At 33.8% G+C, this 26,033-nt stretch overlaps 1 protein-coding gene across 4 annotated transcripts in view; it reads left to right on the forward strand.

Annotated features, from left to right (window-relative positions):
• Window positions 1-11,297: 11,297 nt before the first annotated feature.
• Window positions 11,298-26,033, forward strand: part of LOC143240693 (kinesin-like protein KIF13A) — a 140,413-nt gene continuing 125,677 nt past the window's right edge. For all 4 annotated transcript variants that reach the window (XM_076483553.1, XM_076483554.1, XM_076483556.1 and 1 more), the window contains exons 1-2: window positions 11,298-11,573; window positions 16,041-16,125. In XM_076483553.1, the coding sequence (XP_076339668.1) occupies window positions 11,519-11,573; window positions 16,041-16,125 (140 nt within the window). In that variant the 5' untranslated portion in view covers window positions 11,298-11,518. The remainder of the gene's footprint in view (window positions 11,574-16,040; window positions 16,126-26,033) is intronic.

The following is a 26,033-nucleotide window of genomic DNA, read 5'->3' on the forward strand; positions in this document are numbered from 1 at the left end:
AGTTTAGTGTTGATAAAACCTAACCCTAGTTTTTGGCACGGTTGTTAACATTATGTTTTACAGTGTTTAACATTGCTTATGTTTAGATGGCTGCACTAACGACACGTACAATAACTTTACATCCCAGTAATGTTTTCCCTTTTACTTTGGGCAATAAAAATTAAATTTCAGTAAACAGTGATGTTGTGTTTAAAACTACTAGCAAATCTGTGGTATATCTACACACGATATTCACAGTAATTAATTAAGACTTTTCCCCATTACAGTTTAGTTCCAAGTCCTTATAGGTATAATCACGTTTAAACTTTATAATGTTTTATAGTCCTAATTCTATGTCCTATAGTCTTTCTTGGACATATCAGAATAATGCGATATGCCACTGATTATTTACGACGCTACAACTTTATCAAACATGTGTATCAAAAGAAGTTAACGATTTTATTACTCAGTTTTAAAGCATTTATTGTTTATTCTGCCTGTAATTAAACAGTCAGTTGTAGCAATTCCTTTGTCACATAAGTACCAATAAAAGTTTTGTCATTAGGTTCAGGTGGCAGTTTAATTATGTTACCATTTCACATAAAACGCCTATGATTGCTTTGATGCACCATTTTGCTTTAGAAACAACTGATTATTGAGGCATAAGTAGTTTTCAAAACACGTGCATAAACCTGTGATGACGTAAGAAATCAGTGGAATAAGAAACATGATCCCATTAATTCATGAATAGTCTAACTAATATTTTGTATAATAACGTTATGTATTTCCATATCAGGACTTACGAAGGGCAAGTAAACAGGTTCGATTCCCAAAATAACATTTAGTTTTTGAAAACCCAGACAGTTAGAATACAGTTTCTTGTTTGCGGTAAGTGTGTGAATTTACGTCGTTAAAATCCGGGGTTCGATTCCATGTAATAGACAGAGCGCAGATGGTGCCAAGGAACAAACAGACTATAATAAATATATATGTTTTTATTCTTTGGCTGCTGCCATAAGGAACCAGGGTAGAAACAAAATTGCGAAAGAACAGTGCATTTTTCGAAGTTCGTAACATATTTGATACGGTGCACAAGGAATGTTAAGTTTAAATAGTATAACTTATTTCCTTTAAGTGCTGAAAGGCACAGTTTCGTTCGCAAATTAATAAACTCACAGAGTCATTTCGGTGATTCAGCTGATGTTAACTAATACATTAAAACAAATTAAACGGTGACAGGAGTGGAATATTTAAAGTCAGTTATATGTTGATGTCTCTCCTCTCATAGCAGAAAGGCAGAGCAGGACATCTCTTGATTGGATGTTTCCGTCACTCGAGGAAAACACTATTGGAGTATTTCCTCTTGATAATTCTCGTGGACAATTACCTTCCCTTTATTTTACTGGAGAGCAAAATATTCCCAGTAAACATGTGGTACAAACAAACAACAATACGTACTTTTACACTAAAACTAATTAGATCAGATGGGCACCTATTGTTGTAACAGGACATTACTGTCAATGACCATTCAGGGTTCTTTTGTTCTGTTGTACATCTTTCCTATGACATTCGACGAGTGGGTTTCTGTTATACGGTGGTAAAATTACGAGAGAGGAAACTTAGTCCTATTGATAATATTGCCTTAGTTAAGTTTTTCTTCACTAACATTGATTAATTTGATTCAAAAACAAGTCTATATAGCATTTAAGAGGTTCGTCTGAATATCCATGACATTTGTTTAATTACACAATGTTATCTTATCATTAAGGAAACCAAGGAAGATTTCAATCTTTATTTTAAACTAGCCTAAATGTTCTGAAAAATTAGGCCTGTAATTATTTATAACTGTTTAAGTTAAGAAATATAAATCTGAACAATTTCTTTAACGCCATAGTTTTTTTTAAGCTTTCGTGGTCAATCCTACAAACTTCTATGGAAACGAATTTCTTGATGTTTTCTTTCTTGACGAACCTGGAATTTTCTTCTCCGTGTTCCTGATATAAACATTATGGGGAAGATGGACTAGCGTCATGTTCATATTATTAGATGGCTTCAACATCTTGGTATCTGATAATGTTTTCACAGATAAGTACTGTCGTCATCAAGCGAATGTTTCTTTCACTTATCGTCAGGCTTTAGTGAAAAACTTTCGAACTTCTAAGAAGTGAAGCTTATAATATCTCATTGTTTACAGTATTCTTAAAGTGGCTTAGAATGTTTTAGAAGAAATATATTTTTACCAACTCAATGAAGTTGTGGTTTTAGAAAACATTTGTTATAATTTGAAATATTAGCTTATTTTGATATTACCACAAGTACTAAACAAAGAACGATTTAACAGTAACTAGTCATGTTTAGACCTAAAATTAACATAACCTAAGTTTTCTGAAAAAAAATGAAATCAATTATGTTAATGGTATATTGTTCTTTAAAAAGGTAAGACGTTTTAATCAATAATTTACGTTTATGCTACTGGTACACAATTATTTAAGATAACTTGAAAATGAACAGGAGACCAAAATACTTCAAACGTGTGCATTTTTCTCTTTAAAACTATTGATGCCGAAATCCCAATCATACCGAAACAAGTCTGCTAGCTTTCTGCGACGTTAAACGTTCGTAAAAATAAATTTTTTCGTTCATTACAGCGAATTTACAGTCTACACTTGTTCTTTACAGATCCTAACATACATCTAACAATAACTACAGCGAATTTACCTTCTACACTCGTTCTTTACAGATCCTAACATACATCTAACAATAACTACAGCGAATTTACCTTCTACACTTGTTCTTTACAGATCCTAACATACATCTAACAATAACTACAGCGAATTTACCTTCTACACTCGTTCTTTACAGATCCTAACATACATCTAACAATAACTACAGCGAATTTACCTTCTACACTTGTTCTTTACAGATCCTAACATACATCTAACAATAACTACAGCGAATTTACCTTCTACACTCGTTCTTTACAGATCCTAACATACATCTAACAATAACTACAGCGAATTTACCTTCTACACTTGTTCTTTACAGATCTTAACATACATCTAACAATAACTACAGCGAATTTACCTTCTACACTCGTTCTTTACAGATCCTAACATACATCTAACAATAACTACAGCGAATTTACCTTCTACACTTGTTCTTTACAGATCTTAACATACATCTAACAATAACTACAGCGAATTTACCTTCTACACTCGTTCTTACAGATCCTAACATACATCTAACAATAACTACAGCGAATTTACCTTCTACACTTGTTCTTTACAGATCCTAACATACATCTAACAATAACTACAGCGAATTTACCTTCTACACTTGTTCTTTACAGATCCTAACATACATCTAACAATAACTACAGCGAATTTACCTTCTACACTTGTTCTTTACAGATCCTAACATACATCTAACAATAACTACAGCGAATTTACCTTCTACACTTGTTCTTTACAGATCCTAACATACATCTAACAATAACTACAGCGAATTTACCTTCTACACTTGTTCTTTACAGATCCTTACATACATCTAACAATAACTACAGCGAATTTACCTTCTACACTCGTTCTTTACAGATCCTAACATACATCTAACAATAACTACAGCGAATTTACCTTCTACACTTGTTCTTTACAGATCCTAACATACATCTAACAATAACTACAGCGAATTTACCTTCTACACTCGTTCTTTACAGATCCTAACATACATCTAACAATAACTACAGCGAATTTACCTTCTACACTTGTTCTTTACAGATCCTAACATACATCTAACAATAACTACAGCGAATTTACCTTCTACACTTGTTCTTTACAGATCCTAACATACATCTAACAATAACTACAGCGAATTTACCTTCTACACTTGTTCTTTACAGATCCTAACATACATCTAACAATAACTACAGCGAATTTACCTTCTACACTTGTTCTTTACAGATCTTAACATACATCTAACAATAACTACAGCGAATTTACCTTCTACACTCGTTCTTTACAGATCCTAACATACATCTAACAATAACTACAGCGAATTTACCTTCTACACTTGTTCTTTACAGATCCTAACATACATCTAACAATAACTACAGCGAATTTACCTTCTACACTTGTTCTTTACAGATCCTAACATACATCTAACAATAACTATAGCGAATTTACCTTCTACCGAGAAGGACAACTTTATTAACGTCAATTGATATTGCTTACAATTCAGTGAAGGTACTTGGATTTTTGATATTATGGTGGTTTAGTATAAATCATTATATACAAGTGAAGTTCTTACAGAACTCCAAGTATCCTCTAAGTAAAACAACACAAAACGAATACCAATGAGGTGACTTTCCTGTTCAACAAAGTTAATATAGATGCTTCTAAAACTTTATTATTTTACTTTAATTGAAAGAACCGACTTTATTCTATTGAAATGTGAGTAATATGTACTTTTCGCGCCAACTATATTAACTGGTTTCGTTATTTTTAAATGTATCTTACAGTTTCATTGGCTCTTCGTTACGGACTTGCCTATCGCTACTACAGCACTGTCTATTTTAGGTAAATTTGTTTGAATTCGTGTCACGTATCAGCAGGCAACAGGACTTCACCCAACCACTGTCAGGGCTCTTGGAATTGGAACCAGTGCCACTGTTGCCTGTGTAACAATGATTTGTACTTCTTACATCGTCTATCTGGTAATATGTTCGGTTTCAAACATTTATCAACTGTAAATCTATGAACATATCTGAATATTGAAAACTAATGAGAGATATATCATAAAGTCAGATTTAAATCTAGCTCAAATGAAACCCAAGGATACAGATGCGTTTAAGACATAACTCAAATTAATAAATTTTATCTATAGGTTTTTTTAAATATAATTTTTAGAATTTACTTAGTGCAAAAGACAGACTACAGGTGTCAATAAAGACTGATTATTTTAATTAACCACAGAACGTTTTGAATAAAAATTTTACCTTTGAAGTATTACTGAAATATCGTTTGGAAATTTAGAAATATTATATCCATGCCTAACTATTGATTGATTTGTATGGTTTAGAGCAAAACTACACTGGTCCTCTTGCTGTGTCCGAATCGAACCTCTGATTTTAACGTTACAAGCTCGTAAACTAACCGCTGTTTCATTGGATAAAAACTGTAAATCACTGTAACTTTGAATTATTAGCAATCACTGCCTAAGAATGATCTAAAACAAAAACATTATTTTTTTCTTATGCTATATACGTCACGAAGCTCTTGTATTCCTTAAAATTTCTTGTGAAACAACTATTAACCTGTTCAATATTTTCAACAGTATTAGTTCAAACGAATTAGTAAAGAGTACATATTACTATCACCAAGGGACATATTAGCAATACATACCGTATCTTATTGTAGGAGGTATTTGTTTGGTAGCATCATTTGCGTCGTTTTTCCTTCCTGAGGGGCCCGGCATGGTCAGGTGGTTAAGGCACTCGACTCGTAACCCGAGGGTCGCGGGTTCGAATCCCAGTCACATCAAACGTGCTCGCCCTTTCAGCCGTGGAGTCGTTATAATGTGACGGTCATTCACATTATTCATTGGTAAAAGAGTAGCCTAAAAGTTGGCAGTGGGTGGTGATGACTAGCTGCCTTCCCTCTAGTTTTACACTGCAAAATTAGGGGCGGTTAGCGCAGATAGCTCTCGTGTAGCTTTGCGCGAAATTCAAAACAAACCAATCATACCTCACACATATATATGCTATACACTTGTTTTTATACAGACTACACAGATCTAGAGGTGGAATTAAAAGAATTAACAAGAAGAAAGTCGGTTCTACTCTAGAAGAGCAGGATCTGGAACTATAATGTTGATAAATGAATTTACTATTTAACTTTTTGTTTTCTAACTGAGCTTTCAGTTTAATTATTTTCACTTCCTTGAAATAAGATTTATGAACATATTTTTTTGGAGTGCGTATAATTTTTAACCAACTTAATTAGTAAGATCCCAGAAAGCACAGTAACGACAGTATAAACAAATTGTGTTTAACATATAAACATATTGCTGGCTAACAAAACAGAACTCAAAAACGTTGGATGATCCACAACATTTGTGTTGAAACTTATGAAATGTAAATTATCAAAATGTGATACATAATAAAACAATGCATTTAAACAAACGCAATGTTGAACAGAAAACTGCATGTTATTTGTGTTTATGAAATTTAAATTAACAAAGAGTGTGAAAACATGATAGAACAATGCATTAAAGTAAACACAATATTGAACAGAAATCTACATGTTATTTGTGTTGCTAGAAAATACATGAAACATGATTAAATCCATCAATTAAATCATCCATTTTGCTATAGTTTAACCAAGATTGTGTTTGTGTAGCAAAATTTGCACCATTGTGAAAAAACAATGTTTGTGTGAATTTACAACATAACGTTTCACACTAAAACTGAATTCAAAGTTGTTATTTTGTGTTTGTGTGTGTGTGTGTGTGTTACTGAAATAAATATGCATTATTAAAAAGTTAATTTTTAGAGAAAAAAAGACCATAGCTTGAAAATTTTACAACTTTCTGGTCATAGCTATGGAAATTAGATAGAGATGTCCCATCACCGACCATGCTGTCCCTTTCAGCTGTGGGGCCGTTATAATGTGAGAGTGGGTGATATTGACTAGCTGCCTTTTCTCTATTCTATCACTGCTAAATTGGGACCCGGTGGCCAGGTGGTTAAGGCAGTCGACTCGTAATCCAAGGGTTGCGGTTTCAAACTCTCGTCTCACCAAATATGCTCGTCCTTTCAGCTGTGAGGACGTTATAACATTTCGGTCAATCTCACGATTCGTTGGTAAAAGAATAACCCAAGAATTGGAGGTGGGTGATGATGACTAGTTGTTTTCCTTTTGTCTTACATTGTTAAATTAGGGACGGCTTGCGTATACAGCTCTCGTGTAGCTTTGCGCGAAATTAAAACAAAACCAAACCAAATCACTGCTAAATTAGGGACGCCAAGTGCAGATAGTTCTCGAGTAACTTTGAGTGAAATTCAAAACAAAACAAAACTAACTGAAATATAGAATCTCAGAAAAAAAGTATCGTTTATAAAGAGATAGCCCCGTTTTATATATACATATTATGTAAAATATAATGTATGCATAAAAATACGTATATACACTTCTAGCATAACCATCCTTTGGTCGAACTATTAGTTAGCTATGCATAGGTAAGGAAAAGGTTATTTTATTATTTTTAAGAACGATAAAATAGGTTACTTTGAAAATACTTTCCACAGGCACCTGCAGTAACTTATGAAATTAAATTAGTTTAAACACGTTAACTATAAACCTACAAATAGGAGTTCTCAGTATCATCCTTGCTTTTGATTTTAGAAACACAATTCACAGTTAGTTGGCTTTGTTCAAATAAAGCCCTTGTTCGGTGAGCTGTGGTCAGATAAGTTTTGAATTCTTTTTCGAGAATATATATATAAGGTCTGTCGATTTACATTTCTAAAATCGGTATGTCATACTATGTACTTTTTTACCAACAAATAGTGGGATTGAACGTCACGTTATAACGCCCCCATACCTGAAAAATGGAGCATCTTTGGTGTGACGGTTATTCGAACCCGCGGCTTTCAGATTACGGGTCGATGACATTAACCACCTGGCCATGCTGGACCTCGCAGTGATAGGACTAAAGGTTTGTCGCTGTAAAAAATCGGGTTAAGGCATTTGACTCGTAATCCGAGGGTCACAGGTTCGAATCCCCGTCGCACCAAATATGCTAGTCCTTTCAGCCGTGGGAGCGTTATAATGTAACAGTCATCCTACTATTCATTGATAAAAGAGTATCCTAAGAGTTGGCGGTGGGTGGTGATGACTATCTGCCTTCCCTCTAGTCTTACATTGCTAAATTAGGGACGGCTAGTGCAGATAGCCCTCGTGGAGCTTTGCGCGAAATTAAAAAATAAACAAACAAACAAACAAACCTATAACTGCGCCATCTGGGTACAGATTTAGGGGTGAGATGATTTTCTCATAAACTGTATGTGATCAGGAAAGTAAATATGTTGTTAATCTTTATAAGTACGTTACAAAAATATTCTTAACGTAAATCAGTGATTTTACATTGATTATCAGGAAGTAGATTGCTATGCTAATGACGAGACTAACGTCAGATGAGAATGAATATAAAGCGTTAATTACATGTTTCGAACGCGTTAATATTCGATATTGAAGATCAATTTTTTAGTTAAATACTGCAGATAAATAAATAAATAAAAATAGTTGTCTTCCCAATATTGTTGTAGATACAAGTAACAATATAATTTGGGGACATAATTAAAATTAGAAATTTATTGACTTGTGACTGTCATATGTAGCTGATTGTCTTGAAGGGTTGGCATAAACAAATATCGCGTTTGGTTTGTTTCGAATCTCGCGCAAAGCTACACGAGGGCTACCTGCGCTAGCCGCCTCTAATTTAGCAGTGTAAGGCTAGAGGGAAAGCAGTTAGTCATCACTACCTACCACCAACTCTTGGACTACTCTTTTACCCACGAACAGTGATTCACCGTAACATTATAACGCTCCCACGGCTAAAAGTGTAAGGATTTTTGGTGCGACGGGGATTCAAACCCACGCCCCTCAGATTACGAGTCGAACACCTTAACCCATCTGGCCATTGCACATTTTACTAAGGGTGTTGTTAGTATGGTAATTTATTCTTTTAAGGCTTTGCTATTAATTTTTGTTCTGCACGAAACTCTTCCTTTTAATTATCTAATTTATTTATTTTTTATTTAACTGATTCAATCTTATTTTATTTTATTTCTGGTAAGTTGCTTATACTTATTCTCAATTTTGAAGCTTTTTATTAATTAAATAAATAAAATTATATTGTATATCAAATTATTGATTTGTATTAATTCCCTTCTTATATTATTACGTTAATTGATTATTACGTTTACAATAATTTAAAATTAAAATTTGAAGAGAGATACATATACTTATATAACTGTATATAGATTTGTGATCAAAACTATAACTTCGAGGCGAAGTCAACAGCAAAACGTTAAATGGGCATTTCTCACTGTTATTTCATAAAAGCTGACTCTCTTGACTGTCGGTAGATGACGCTGTATTATATCGAACGAATACCACCGAACTTCCGAGGAAGTTGTTACAACGCTGACGATAAATTTAACGAGAATTGTGACATATTTATTTATCACAGTTGTATCTCTGCATATAGCACAACAAATATGGATGCGTTTGTCTAGGTTCTTTCATATATAACTAAATACTCAATAGCGTATTTAGGTGGGGCTAGAGGAGGCTCAACCCTAGGGCCCATGGTCTTAATGGGGGTGTTGATAATTTTATTCAATCTAAAATTACATGAAATATGGTGCCCACAAAAATTATTAGCTCTCGAGTCCACACAATTAAATCCGCCACTGTATATACTGTACATAATTTGACGAAATTTCCCCAAAACATTGTGTTGTCACAAAGAGATGCAAATGGGAAATGATTACATTGTAGAAGTTTTAGAGTGGCTTCATTTCTAGTTTAGGATTGCAGATTTTTAGTGGTAACTGCCTTCAGACAATGAAAGACGGTAGGAGTTGAGACGTTGTGGATGCAAGCATTCAACTCCGTGTCCTTTATTGATTCTCTATGATTACTGGGTAGTGTTAGGGATGCTATGACCACAGACATTATCCGTTATAACTCCAGGTTAAATTAATTACTTTACCGTAATATTTGTTTAATATCAAGTTCACTGTTGTTTTAGAAGGCTGATTCAATTGCCTATTGACAGTTAATGTAACTAACAGTATTATTAGACTATATATAACAAGTTGACAACCTGCACCGATAGCGATAATACGATATATTACATTATAGTTTGTTTGAGTATCGAAATTCGATTTCTAGCGGTATAAGTCCGCAGATATGCCGCTGTGCCACTAGGGGGCTATATTTATTAATAAACATGCCTAAGAAAGATAAACAGAATCAAAACCTGTGAAGAAATATTTAGAGTTGGTGTTAGTGTTTTGAATTAAGCACACAGCTACACAATGGACTATCTGTGCTCTGCCCACCACAGGTATCGAAACCCGGTTTTTAGCGTTGTAACTCTGCAGACATACCGCTGAGCCACTGGGGGGCGGAAATATTTAGAGACATCAGTATAAAATAAGTAAAGAAAAGGCCTAGTTGACAACTTCTGTCAACAAAGAAATCTTATTAATGAGGTTTATTTCTCTCAAACACTTGTATTTAAATGAAGATTCTAATTACTAGAGAGATTATTCTGATGTTTAATAGCATTCTTAATCGTCGAAACATATTTCACCAGCTGCGTCGCGATAAAACTATGAAATAGTAATTGGTTTGGTTTGTTTTGAATTTCGCGCAAAGCTACTCGAGGGCTATCTGCGCTAGCCGTCCCTAATTTTGCAGTATAAGACTAGAGGGAGGACAACTCGTCATCACCACCCACCGCCAACTCTTGGGCTTCTCTTTTACCAACGAATAGCGGGAGTGACCGTCACATTATAATGCCTCCATGGCTGAAAGGGAGAGCATGTTTGGTGGGACGAGGATTCGAACCTGCAACCCTCGGGTTACGATGAAATAGTAGTATATCTTAAAATAAAAGAAAACTGTCCCTCGCTGATACAGCGGTAAGTCTACGGATTTACAATGTTAAAATCAGGGACTCAATTCATTTCGGTGGATTCATCAGATAGCCTGATTTGGCTTCGCTTGATCACTGCAAACCACTTTACTTCATACATGACAGAAAGCGAAATCGAACTAGATATCAAAATTGAAAAAATATTGTACATGACAAAATAAAGTTAAAATTGAGTTTTCGTTTTCCCTGGGCCTGATGGGTTATAAAAGTTAATATGTCCGAATATAGATTCAAATTTAGGTTTTCTTGTTTCTCATCCCATTATCGTAGACTCACCCAAACAAAAAAATTAAGATCTACGTTATAGGAGTGACAGTGAAATCAGTGTTTTTGGTCAGACATTAGTCCAAGAGTTAGCAGTGTGTGCTGTTGATTAGCTACCTTATATGTAGTCTAAACATTAGGGACGGCTCGCGCAGTTACCTCTTGTTTGGGGTTTGAGCGAAAGCTTTAAACAAACAAATCATCTTGCGAAAATTATTACTATAAGAAATTATAATAATACAGTTTTTAACTTAGAGATGACGCTACAGTCCATAGGTACGCATGCCTGCTTTTTTTAGTCATTATATACCACGCTGTCTGATGAGCTCATGTGATGTTACGTCATATTGAGATAAAACATGGCGAATGTCGGCGTGTGAAGCCTGTGTTGTCCACGCCTGTAATCTGAGGGACAAGAATGTAACTTTGTTGTATATAATACATTAAGACGAATGTCCTTCTTGTAGCCATTCCTACAAATGATACTTTAAATCCCATTAATCATTATTTAGTTGAGATTTTAGCAGGTACATAAGTAATTCAACGAAATATGGCATCAGATAAAGTAAAAGTCGCTGTTCGTGTAAGACCACTGAATCGACGAGGTGAGTAACTAAGTTAGGCCTAGATATATACGGCTGTATCTTGCGCTGAGTTACGACGAAAATTATGTCTTGAAATTACTGTATAGTACAGCGGTGTGATGTAACACAGGAAAGCGCTGCCTGCGTGGTTTCACATTGAGTTTAGGTTTCTAGGTTTGTGATACAAACGTGGTTTATCCCGGCTCAAATATCGATAAATTGGGAAATTCCTCACGAAAACGTAGTATTAACGCATGGTAAACATTCCAGTCTCTCGTATTTGTACCGGGCATTTATATTGTTACTTGTAGCAACGAAGGTGAATCATCTATATACAAATACAAATAGATAAATACTAAACCTACGTTTTTAGTTTTAAATGAGTGGAAAATATTTTCTTGAGTACTTCAAATGTATAAGCTTTACTGAAGTGTCTGAACTTTAGTCTTGTGTAGTTAAAACATTAAAATAGTACATGCAACGTGAGAAAAACGGAGCTTAACAAAAACTAGAAAGATGAAAGCTCCATAACAATACATGCATAATCGTACATTTCTGAGATATTATTATTTATTAATTGATTTGTGGGCCATTGTCTACTACATGGATTATTTTTGCACTTGTAATGTTTTATTTGATGTACTCCCACAGACTGTAACCTTTAAAAATTGCCTCTTTCTGAAAAAAAAAAGGAAATAAAGTTATTTCCAATGCATACATAACAGCCTTATGATTATTTACTCAATTAAATATTCTATCACAGTTTTTTTTAATGATAATTTACATGTAGGGGAATAAGTATGGCTTGTATGTTAGTAAAAGGTTTTTCAGAAATGTTCATAAGGTTATTTGATTATTCAGTAATGTGTCTTAAATCACTTTTTATTATGTTTGTTAATCTTTAGCATATACTTCATTCATTCAAGAAATTACCTCATAATCCAAAGTACCAAATTCCATATAGTTATGTTATTATGTTTCATTTGTTATTATTATAAGATCTTAGAAATGTAACAGTTAATTTTTTCTGTTTGTTAACTGATGATACAGTATTATGATTCAAACACTTGATTTAATAGTCTATATATATGTATTTATTTATCCTTGAATCTCCTTCTCTTTTTAAATTAGGGCATGAATACTTTTTGGGCAGGTGTAGTTACATAGTCCATAGTATTTTTGGGCTTGTTATAGTTTAGTAATACATAATAATGTACTGTTTCATATTGCCAGCTATGAAAAATGTATTATAAATTGTGAGATTGGTAGCCATAAAACTCAAGCCCTTCACATAATTAAAATATCTTTCAAAACAGTGCATTTGTACAAAATCCATTTCAAATAAGTCACTAAATTAATTAATTTAACCATTTCGTCATAAATTTTTGACACAACTGTTTAATATTAAAATGTCTTCCTATTATAAGCTCTTTTTTCTTGATCCTATGAAACATTTGTTTATTTATTTCGATTTAAACTTTGTGTCATATCTTATCTTAGTGAAATGAATAATTCCATAACAACTTGTACAATGGATTTTAAGTACAGTTGAAACAAGGTTACAGAAATGACATATGTTAGTTTGGTCGCTTGATGTTTAAAAGACAAAAAATTAAATTACCATCCTCAGAGCATATTAATGTACTATGTGAGACTTTGAAACTTGTACTTACACTACAGTATTGTACTTTACAATTGGAGTGTTTTTATACTGTAATAGTATAGAGTGTAATTATATGTTCTAAAGGACTAATTCTTGACCCTTTTATGTCATGTAACCTCAATCAGACTGTTGAGTCTGTGGCCTTGTGGCCACAGTAATTTGTTAAAAGAAACTTGAGAGTTGTTTGTGTTAGTAAAAATTAAAAAGAAAGAGTACAAGAGCTAATCAACAGTATGTGAATGTTGGGTGCTGGCTAGGGGAATATGTTTGGACTGCCTTCTGGTTTTGAGATGTGGGGTTTGTTTTATTTTTAATGTTTTTCAAAGGTTCTTTTGTACCTTCAGGAAACTCTCCGTTCAACATATTTGGAATCTCTACACTTAAGTGCACGTTACATACCACACGTATGTGCTCTTAACAGATTTTATTACACACTTTACATCACATCTATATTAAGTATCTCATGACTGTCTTACGGTTGATAGTACCATGCATGTGGCGAGGGTTCAGATGAGTACTGTTAGGATGGTTGTGGAGATAGATGAGTTTTATAAGTTCAGAACTTGTTTGCTTGGAAAGAGTATCATTGTTAGTAATTAAAGTATTTGAAATGAAGAAATTAAAAACATAGATACACCAGGTTTCTTCATATAAGCTGTTAAGGTAGTGAGACAAATTGATTATATTTTAGAGTTGATAATTTCATACCTGTTTAAAACACCAAATAACTTTTCTATTATATGAGCAGACAGTCTAATATTTTACAGTTTAGAACATTAACTTGTTTTTACTTTCTGAAGGAGGATAATGACTGTCTTATTAAAGATGATTAGATTGTTCAAGTGGATAGTTCAGTGGTACAGCACTAGTCATGTTAGCTAGAGGCCTCAGGTTGAATATCTAGTCTTGGCATTGATTTTCACTTATTGACTTTTTGATTTAAAGTTTAATATGAACATTCAAAAGAGATATATTTGTAGAAATAGCTACTAAGAATCATTTTTAGGTGTAACATGAAAGTCCTCTTTCACTTTATAATACTTAATTTTAATTTAGTTTCTATTATTATTTAATGTGAAGTTTAAACACTCAGTAAATGAAACCAGAAGTTGCTTATGGGTTTGTGTAATGTGTGATAAGAGTGACAGTAATTTACAAAATATGTTTATAGACTTGGTGATACTTTGTTTGAACTAATTGTAAAATCAAACTAGATAAATAAATATCTCAGATATTAGGTTTTGGGATTAAATGGCTCATCAGATAGAAAACTGGCTGAATGGAAGAAAGCACAGGGTTTTATAAATGGATTAATGTCACAAGTGGTGTACTGCAGGGCTCAGTAATAAGACCTTTCGTCTTTCTCATTTTATATTAATGAAAATAGGTGAAGAAATAATTAATAAATTATTTAAATTTACTGAAGATGTCACTGTCTAGGGTGTTTGTGGATGAAAGGTGGATGGCAGTGCTTAACAAAAGCATTTATATGTTTATTAATTTGTGCAAATAAATGGCACATGGTTTTTGATTATAATATGTGTAGTTATCAAAGTTTGAATTATGAGTACAGATTGTATGAGAATAACCTTGACAGTGGTGGTTAAAAAAGGATACTGTCAGATTGTATGAGAATAACCTTGACAGTGGTGGTTAAAAAAGGATACTGTTCTTGTAGATCAGTCATGCCCTATTTAACAGTAGAGCAAATAAAATTCTAGGTTCTATTTACAGAAATATTGTACATAATTTTAAAGAGGTACACTTTTCTTGCATATGTTAATGATTAGGCTTTATTTGGAACCTTGTGATCAGTCTTGGGCTTCTTGCATTGAGAAAGACATTGACTTGTTAAGAGTTTGGAGGAGGACTGCTAGAATGAGATAGAAAGACTGCTATCAAGGACTGTTTAAAATTGATAGAGTCAGTTTATTATTTTTTTTACCTAATAATGAAAATGATAGGATTGGGGGAGACAATTATACATTTTGGGAGGGTATAAAGGAACTTCATCTAAACCAGTTCTATTTTTCTCACAAGGTGGGTGGTTTTTATTTCATATTGGTGGATTTAGTTAATTTAAGATAGTTGAAGTGAAGCCTTTATAAATATGACAATGATAAAGAGTGGCTCTGAGTTTAGTGTCAATGATAAAGTGGCTCTGATTTTAGTGTCAATGATAAAGAGTGGCTCTGATTTTAGTGTCAATGATAAAGAGTGGATCTGAGTTTAGTGTCAATGATAAAGAGTGGCTCTGATTTTAGTGTCAATGATAAAGAGTGGATCTGAGTTTAGTGTCAATGATAAAGAGTGGATCTGAGTTTAGTGTCAATGATAAAGAGTGGCTCTGAGTTTAGTGTCAATGATAAAGAGTGGATCTGATTTTAGTGTCAATGATAAAGAGTGGATCTGAGTTTAGTGTCAATGATAAAGAGTGGATCTGAGTTTAGTGTCAATGATAAAGAGTGGCTCTGAGTTTAGTTTAATGGATGGGACATCTTGATGGATAAAGGAATCCTTTTTTTTCTTTTCTCTCTGATCTTTCAATTTTACATTAAGTTAGAAGGTTAACAGGGGCTGCTGAAAGATGTGTGCTGTCTTTTATTTCATATTAAAAAATACTGTTTTTGTTGACAGTGTATTATATCACAAAAAATATTCTTCCACATAAATAATAGTGAGCTGATTGTAATGAAATGATGTTACTGAATTATTGTTAGGCTTACAGTAAAGTTTTCTGAGTTAATTAGATTATTGTTTTAACAAGGTAATGTTGGACATATCTGGTATTTATAACAGATGTGTATAAAATGCATCTCTTGTAGAGATAGAATTGGAGACACAGTGTGTCGTGGAGATGAAAGATGATCAAACTATCCTTCACCATCCGACCTGCAGCAAAGCTGAAAGGTAAATTTTCTACATATCTTGTATTGAACTACATTTACAAAGTTTATACTCATTTCTGTATTGAATTAGATATTTAATGTTTCTACATATTTCTATATTGAATTAGATATTTAATGTTTCTACTCATTTATGTATTAGATATTTAATGTTTCTACTCATTTATGTATTAATTATATATAAAATTTCTGCATATTTCTGTATTGGATTAGATATTTAACGTTTCTACACATTTCTGTATTGTATTAAATATTTAACGTTTCTACAGATTTCTGTATTGAATTAGATGTGTAATGTTTCCACACATTTCCTCATTGGATTGGATATTTAATATTTCTACATATCTCTGTGTTGAACTAAATAGATAATGTTAGTGAACACAAACTAAATATGTATTATGTGTTCACATCTGTATTGTGAACTGTCTTAAAATGTATAATGTTTTTTAATCTGTGTTCATTGGACAAAGTGTATGAAGTGCTTTAGCAGTTCTTTTATAATTAACTCACCATTGAATACAGACTAGATGTTCATATTTCTGTAATGAAACAAGAACATTTTATTCCATTATGATGATTACTAGTGACTTTTGTCCACCATGTGTACATTGTTTGGTTTCAATGTTGTTGTTGTTGTTGTTGTTTTCTTTTGGACAAAAATAACAGTTGGCAGTGCTTGATACAAATTTATTGATATTAGTATTAAAAAAATGTTCAACTAACATTAGGAACATTTGAAAATTTCTTATTAATTGTGATTAGTTCAGTTAAGAAAAGTACAAGTATTATCTTTTAATCTGTTGCATTAACATTTAATAAATAACTGTGAATTAGCTTTGCAGTTTATTGGCTATTATGTCTACTTAACTCCTTTGGAGCATCATGTTAATTATGTTACTGGACTGCTGTATGATTAGAACAACTTGATTTAATGCGATTACTTGGTACTTAATTAGGTGTCGACACTGTAGCTGTAAACCATCGTGATGCTACTATCTGTTGCTGTTTTATTACATAATTGTGAAGAATAAATCTGCTGTTGCATCATCACTGTAATTATACTTGTATTCACAAACTGAAGTGTGATTCTCAGAATTAAAAATGTCCTTATGTTAAACAGATCATTTGTAATCAGTGAAGTTACATATACATTATAAATTCATATCCTGTCATAAAAATTTTATCAAAACTTAGTTAAAGCAAAAATTAAAATTCTCCCAGGATTAACATAGGAAATCTAATGTACCACTGCTATGACTAGGAGACTGTGATTCATGAGTTTTAATGTACCACTGCTATGACTAGGAGACTGTGATTCATGAGTTTTAATGTACCACTGCTATGACTAGGAGACTGTGATTCATAAGTTTAGTACTTGTGCTCTTAACTGTGTTAATTATTAATGTCTAAGAATCCACCTTGGATGAAGTTAAACAGAATAAAGAATTAAAGTATTTATCTAGTTATTCTGAAATACATAATGTGTAACTCATTCATAGCATATTTATGAACTTTTCACTGCATATGTACATCTATATAACAATTATGTAGTGAAAATATTAAAATGACAAAGATAAGTATCATATATATTGTATGTTTGTACTAATGCTTTATGACTCTTGTGTTAAATAAATAATAGAATCTAACATATTTACAGAATAAAAATTAAACTGTTTGTCTCATGCAACTTTGAAAATGATGACATAGTGTCTCCAAATGTAGGGAAAGGTACCCCGTTGTGAATCCTGAACATATGATAGGAATCTACAAAGTCTTATTAGCACTGCTTAATCTTCATGTATGAGCCAACTGTCAGATGATAGAGTATTTATTGTTACTATTCGAAATTTTAAAATGAAAGATAGAATATATACGCTATGAGGTTATTTTCAGTGTATCAGCAACATGGACTGTTTAGTAAGCGAATTTACTTTTGTAAAACTAATTTTAATAAATCTGTCTTCCCTTTCTATTCCATGTGCAGTTAACCTTACATTTTGTCTTCATCTAAAGTCACTTTGTCTGTAAGTTATTATACACAAAGCTAAGAAATGAAATCAATTTCCTGTATCTTTATTACCTTAGAAATTGCAGACATGAGTAGTTGATATATACCTTATTTAGGTTGTACGTCGGAAGAACTTTTTACTGACAAAGTTTTGTAATCATTTCCTGGTACAGGATGTGAATTACCTTCCAGACAGAGTTAATTGTTATAGATCTGAACTTGTAAGGTACATTTTTAAGAATGTTTGTGCAGTAAAATATCATTTGCTATTCCAGCATGACATATTTCACCCGTAATTATTGAAGTTTACCTAAAATGTTTTCCCAAGGAACTAACTACGTTGATTTCAGGCCTCGGCTTATGAATTGAAAGACTCTTTAATGTCGAAGCTTCAACAGTCAGAGACTCTTACAAGGATCCTAAATGAATTAGAATGAATGAAAACATTACGTTTTCCTGTGACATGTTCCAGTAGATCTGACTTTGTCTGTGGTCTGAAGTTGACGCATTCTTTTATACATGTGATTAGTTCACTTTTTTTATGACACCAATATAACCTTGTTGAAAAATAAGGCAAGTAAATATATATAAACTACTTTACACATGATGTCTCTAAAGTTGATATCTTGGTCTTTCAATGTGAAAGAAGAGGGTAGGGAGTAAATCAGTTTCAAGTGGCTCTAATTAACCAAAGAATATTTATTGATAAGTGGTAAAATGATGAGTAAATAGAATGTACAGTCATGTGAAAAGTTAGGACACCCTATGAAAGCCTGTGTATTTTTGTAACATTTTTGGATATATAGATATTTAATCTCAATTTGAACAATACTGAGAGATTATAGGAATATAACTAAACAATTAAGACTGAAGAAAAGACTTTTCAAGATCTTCTGTAAATGTAATTCTACAAAAATGCATATTCTAACTGAGGAAAACGTTAGGACACCCCCACATTTATTCCCACTTAAAATGGCTCAACTCGCACACAGGTGTATCACATTAGATGCACATGATTAGAAGATCGTTACTCAGCATTTTGAATGAGGCTTGCTCTATTTAAACCTCAGACATTTAGTTTGGTGTGCTCCTGACTGTTGAAGTGAGAGTGAGCACCATGGTGAGAGCAAAAGAGCTATCTGAGGCCTTCATAAAGAAAATTGTAGCAGCTTATGAGTCTGGTAATGGATTTAAAAAAGATCCCAAAAGATTTTGAAATCAGCCATTCCACTGTCTGGAAAATAGTCAACAAGTGGAGGTCTCTCAAAACAACTGCCAACATGCCCAAGTCTGGTCGTCCAAGCAAATTCACCCTGAGAGCAGACTGCAAGATGCTAAAAGAGGTCTTCAAACACCCTAACATGTCATCTTGGGACCTACAGCAGGCTCTGGCTACTGTTGATGTGAAAGTGCATGCCTCTACAATCAGAAAGAGCCTGCACAAGTTTAACTTGCATGGGATGTGTGCAAGGAGGAAACCTTTACTCTCTAAGAGAAACATCAAGGCCAGACTGAAGTTTGCCAGAGAGAATGTAGACAAAGACCAGGACTTCTGGAATAATGTTCTTTGGACAGATGAGTCCAAAATTGAATTATCTGGACACAAGAACAGAAGACATGTTTGGTGTAAACCAAACACAGCATTCCAGGAAAAGAACCTCATACCAACTGTGAAGTATGGAGGTGGAAGTGTCATGGTTTGGGGCTGCTTTGCTGCAGCAGGACCTGGACAGCTCACAATCATAGAATCCACTATGAATTCTACTGTGTATCAGAGGGTGCTTAAGGAACATGTGAGTCCATCTGCAAGAAAATTAAAGCTGAAGTGGAACTGGACCCTGCAACACGACAATGACCCAAAACATACCATTAAATCCATCAAGGACTGGCTGAAAACTATGAAATGGAGAGTCCTGGAATGGCCGAGTCAAAGCCCAAATCTTAATCCCATTGAGATGCTGTGGGGTAACTTGAAACAGGCTGTACCCTCAAACCCCTCAAACATCTCACAGCTGAAAGAATTCTGCATTGAGGAGTGGGGCAAACTTTCTTCAGACAGATGTCAGAGACTGGTAGATGGCTACAAGAAGTGTCTCACTGCAGTTATTTCAGCCAAAGGGGGTAACACTAGCTATTAGGGAGTAGGGTGTCCTAACATTTTCCTCAGTTAGAATATGCATTATTGTAGAATTACATTTACAGAAGATCTTGAAAAGTCTTTTCTTCAGTTTTAATTGTTTTGTTATATTCCTATAATCTCTCAGTATTGTTAAAATTGAGATTAAATATCTATATATCCAAAATTGTTACAAAAATACACAGGCTTTCATAGGGTGCCCTAACTTTTTCACATTTATTCTTACTAATTAAGTTATCCAGAAATGGAAGTTTATTGTCCACTTTGTATTCCACACTAAACTGTTCTGTTTGCTGTTTAAATATTCACAGTTTGTTCCACAATCAATGTCTAATTTTTTACAAATTTTAAAAAAATATACAGTTGTGTGTTTTATGAATAATTTGTTTTATTAAAACCATGATTTTGCCAGTGAAGACATCAAGGTGGTAATAAATTGAATAAAGGTGAAACATACTATTGACTTGGTTTCACCTGGTACGAATGGTTTCAAGTAATAACTGTTTAATTTTTATTTTTTTCTGCAGAATAGCAATTCTCCAATACATAATTTCAAACTGTTGATGATATAATGTTTTGTTACATAAACATCATGGCTCTGATATTAGTGTTTATGTGCATCTGCTCAGCTTCCTACAAGGATTCTTTGTTAAGAGTGATTATTTACAATTACAGCTGTAAGTCAGCTCCATAAATATTAACCTCTGCAACTTGTAACATTAACATGTTTACACTGAAACAGATGTGCATGTTGTGGGTGTAATAAAAACATATCTGGGAAGAAATCTTGTATTTTCTGCTCTGTTTAGTAATTCATTTATTGCAGTAGATGATGTGAACAAATTGATTAAAATATCTTGGATAACAGCATGTGTATGCACAGAATAGCACCACACACACACAACCAAACTGAGTAAGCAGGCAGTTTTTTAGGCCCATGCTAATTTATTTGGGAGAGTGGAGTGGATACTGTTTTAATATATTTTAGTAAAGTCTAGGAGAACTCTTATCATGTGTATTTTGTTAGTAAAAATATTTTAGTTTCAATTATTTTATGAATATTTATGAAATAAAATGCATCAATTTTCTCTTGTTCTGCAATGCATCTAAACATTCCCTTACAGTGTACCATAATAGCTTTAACTTTGCATTGAATATATTCTATAAAAAAATATTAGTTTTCATGCATCAAAATAAATTTGTTTACAAATAAGTTTGGATGATTTATGTAAACTTTTCTTTTTGTCATATTCTTTAAATGAGTATTTTTTTCTTAAATTTGTTATTATGGCTTCACCTAAAACGTTATAATGTGTTGGTCAATCCCACTATTCATTTGTAAAAGAATATCCAAAGAGTAGGTAGTGGGTGGTGATGACTAACTGTCTTACACTACTAAATTAGGGACAGCTAGCGCAGATAACCCTCGAGTAGCTTTGTGCGAAATTCAAAACAAACTAAACCAAACCAATTTCTCAAGAGGAAACCTGGCCCGACGTGTCCAGGTAGTTAAGGCACTCGACTCGTAATCTGAGGGTCGCGAGTTCGAACCCCTGTCACACCAAACATGCTTGCTCTTTCAGATGTGGGGGTGTAATAATGTACGGTCAATCCCATTATTCGTTGTTGAAGAGTAGCCCAAGAGTTAACGGTGGGTGGTGATGACTAGCTGCCTTCCCTCTAGTCTTACACTGCTAAATTATGGGCGGCTAGTGCAGATAGCCCTCCTGTAGCTTTGCACGAAATTGAAAACAAACCCGGAAGAAACCAAATAATAAATGTTTCACTTTTGCGTCGTTTCGTTTTATATGAGGATTGGTTAATAACCAGAATCGTAGAGTTAGGTAAAGAGTGGTCCAAAGTAGTTTGGAAGAGTTGCATACAGCTGTTTTGTTTATATTATATATCGGAGATCAAGTGGTTGTAATACGAATAATTTTAAGATTACATCATGCCGCTCATATATACATAAAATAATTACTTGTTCGAACCAGCGTCAAGTATATGTCAAGCACTAAACAACGTGCATTCTCTCTCGTGTGAGGTTTTACTAGAACCTCTAACGACTAGAATTAAGATCCACGGAAGTGTGGGTCGTGACTGACGTGTATCCTTCCTTGAGTTCTTATGCGAAACGAAGGTGCTTTGTATGTTGCGTGTTATCGACAGAAATAGTTTTCCTGGGGAAACGAACACCGTGAGAGGACCTGTGTTAGATGTAGCGTTCACGTGGTAGGTTTAAGTCGTGATGTGATGTGAAATGAAAGTATGTTGAAGTAAATGAGTGAGGTTTTTGTTTTTTTAAATATGAAGATAGGTCTTAATGCATTCAACATAGTGGTAATTTACGCTGTGTCCCAGAAGTCTAGATCTGTAGGGAAAATATTCGTTATATTATTCAAGTTAAACACATTTTTAATGCCAGTTGTGTTTATATGGGTGTTTATAATATGCAGTTTGAGTAATAAATAAATTGAGAATGAATCGCTTTTTTTTTTTTTCATGTGGGTCCAAACTTTTGAGGCACCTTGTAAAATCTAGCTTCATATGTATAACTAAATGTATTCGAGTTTCGATAAATCTTTCACTAGGTGGAGCTGATATAGAGGGCTCTGAAGTATTGTATACCAAACTTAAAACCGAATTTTCCGAGTCACTCATTTTATGTTTCTCTAAATAATCATTTATATCTGGAATCCGTATATAGTTACACAATTTTTTAACCCACAAGATTGGCTATTGTAATTCAACTTTGTCAAACTGTACCCTTCACCCAGCGAGACTGGTTTTGAGATATGAAGGTGTAAGTTTCACAAGTACTAGAATAACCAGTCGACTTGAGGAAGCTCATTGATCTGATAATTACAAGTGGGGCGATTTCTCCTTCTGTAAGGATCCCCAGTCTGAATCTGCTGCAGTAATAATTTGGTCTCAAATTTTTAGGCTATTTATTTTCGTATATAAAGTTTTTATATTGGATTTAAATTATTTTCGGTTATGTTTATTGGACACAAAACGATAACATTTGGTATTACCTTCAGAGGTCTTTTTAACACCAAGATTTGATAACCTTTAACCTGACAATAGCTAGTTGGCTAGAGCGCTCGATTCTAATTCCCGTCTCGCCAAACATGTTTGCCTTTTCCGCCCTGAAGGTATTATAATGTTCCTATCAATTCCATTCTTCGTTGAGAAGAGAGTAGTTCAAGAGTTGGCGGTGGGTGGTGGTAACTAGCTACCTTCTCTTTAGTCCATCGCTGCTAAATTAGGACAGCTAACGCTGATAGCCCTTGTGTAGCGTTGCGCAAAATTCAAATCAAATCAAATATATAGTCCGAGCTCCTTCGAAAGGTGGACCTTTCTCTTTCAGGTTTCCTAGACAAGGAAGGTTCACAATATACAGGATTTCGAATCCTTTGTTAAATGGATCCCTTAATCGTACGTGTTTTTCCAACTTTAAAGGTCAGTGTTATCCAACATGGCCTAGAAGTAATCGGACTCTTGATGCTCAATAATTTCGATTGGTAGGAATGGTTGGCAGCAGCAATTACGATGCGGAAAACGAACTACTTTTTTTACTCAACTAAGCTAGTCTATCCTCATATGTTTATCTGATATTTCAGCATTACTCTATTCTAAATACGGCTAGTATGGGCATTAAAACTTTAAAGTTTTCAATTTGTTATTTTGTTATTTGACTGTAATTAACTTTTTTCTATCCAGAAATAAATTCCGGGCACTTATTCCAAAGTAGGCATGCGTTGTTAAGTTTCAGTCCTTTTTGGTCCCCGGATTCTAATGTTCATTGCGATCGTATATTATTCTAAGTATACCAAGCAAGCAGTCAGGGCAGACAAAGAAACTAGCTAATATCAATATAACACTTACACGAATGTGGATTCCAAAACTGTTCACTTATCACGGACCTTTCTACGTACTTCCAAAATATCTCGAATACTTTATAATGTAGAAACATTAGAAAATAAACATCCAATGCATTTTTATAATAGAATGGTATATGTATATATAACTTACTTTAAAAGTAAAACGTTCAAACAGAAAATCACTCTAACGACAGAAAACACGATCAAAGATGGCAAAATCTACCCAACATGTGGGAGGAAGTCCATCAGTATTGAGTTTCTCATGCCTTTTTTGGATATGTATGTACGTATATACATGTGTGTGTGTGAGAGAGAAAATTAATACTGATAAAAACGTAAAGACAAGAAACTGACGACAATAAAACGAGAATAAATAATACGTCAAAATGTTAGTTACCATAGAAACAAGCAAGATAAGATATAAATTACAATAACAACTAATGTGTTTACACACGAATCATGATGTATTTTCATTTACTTACTCTTAAAAGCTAGGATTAATGAAAATACAAGCAAGATAAGAAATACAGGGTGTTCGGAAAGTCACTGTGCAGTTTTGTAATTATATTCTCTTCAGTCTATTTCAAGCCAGCAACTGATAGCGGGGTTTAGAAACAAAAGAAGGATCCAAGCCTGTATTAATGCCAACAGGGGTCACTTTCAACATTGTTTATAATTGTCATTTACATTTACATCCTGTATTCTATATTGAAACATGTTTGTTAATAAATATATAAGTGCACAGTGACTTTCCGAACACCCTGTATATGTAAGAACGTGTTCTTGTGTGGTTGGGAGATGTAGTCAGGCGCATCTGTATATACGTGTGTGTGTGTGTATGGGGGTTGTATACACACACACACACACACAAATTATTTGTACATACGTCACAGTTCATTTCACCATTAAATAAATGTTTAACAACGACAGATACATAATCATGTTTTATCTTTCAATCTCCATAAAATCATTATGCATTATGGCGGCTTGACTGTATTTATGTGAGTGGAGAAGAAACTAAACGAATTTTGATAAGGTCAAATATCAGGGTTTCTACAACTAGTTAATTATAAAATGTTACAATTATAAATTTTAATATAGTGGCTTGTATTTATTTACAAAAACCGGTCTTTAATATCATATACTAATTAGGCCAGGTGGGTTAAGGCATTCGACTCGTAATCTGAGGGTTGCGGGTTCGAATCCCCGTCGCACCAAAAATGTTCGCCCTTTTAGCCGTGGGAGCGTTATAATGTAACCGTCATCCCGCTATTCATTGGTAAAAGAGTAGCCTAAGAGTTCGCGGTGGATGGTGATGACTAGCTGCCTTCCCTCTAGTCTTACACTGTAGCATGGCTAGGTGGTTAAGGCGCTTGACTCGTAATCCTAGGGTTGCGGATTCGAATCCCCATCGCAGCAAACATGTTCGCCCTTTCAGCCGTGGGGGCATTATAACGTGGCTGTCAATCTCACTATTCATCGGTAAAAGAGTAGCTCAAGAGTTGGCGGTGGGTGGTGATGATTAGCTGCCTTCCCTCTAGTCTAACACTGCTAAATTAGGGACGGCTAGCGCAGATAGCCCTCGTGTAGCTTTGCGCGAAATTCAACAAACAAACAACCAAACACTAAATATTAATCCATGACTTAACTGATGTAATGTACCATTCTTATTTCTGGTTCATTAAAATTTTAACTGGATTTTCGGCCACAATACCAATGGCTCACAGCTTCGGGTTACTTACGACGTTTAGGCAAGTTCTATATCTTTATACAGCCAACAATGCAGGATGATCTTCATGACGAAAAATATAAGATATGATAAAAATAATGTAAATATACATTTTAATCAGTAAACCTTGAAAACCTATCATTGTAAAATATAA

The sequence above is a fragment of the Tachypleus tridentatus genome, chromosome 13 (assembly GCF_004210375.1).
Source record: "Tachypleus tridentatus isolate NWPU-2018 chromosome 13, ASM421037v1, whole genome shotgun sequence".
In the NCBI taxonomy this organism is placed as follows: Eukaryota; Metazoa; Arthropoda; class Merostomata; order Xiphosura; family Limulidae; genus Tachypleus; species Tachypleus tridentatus.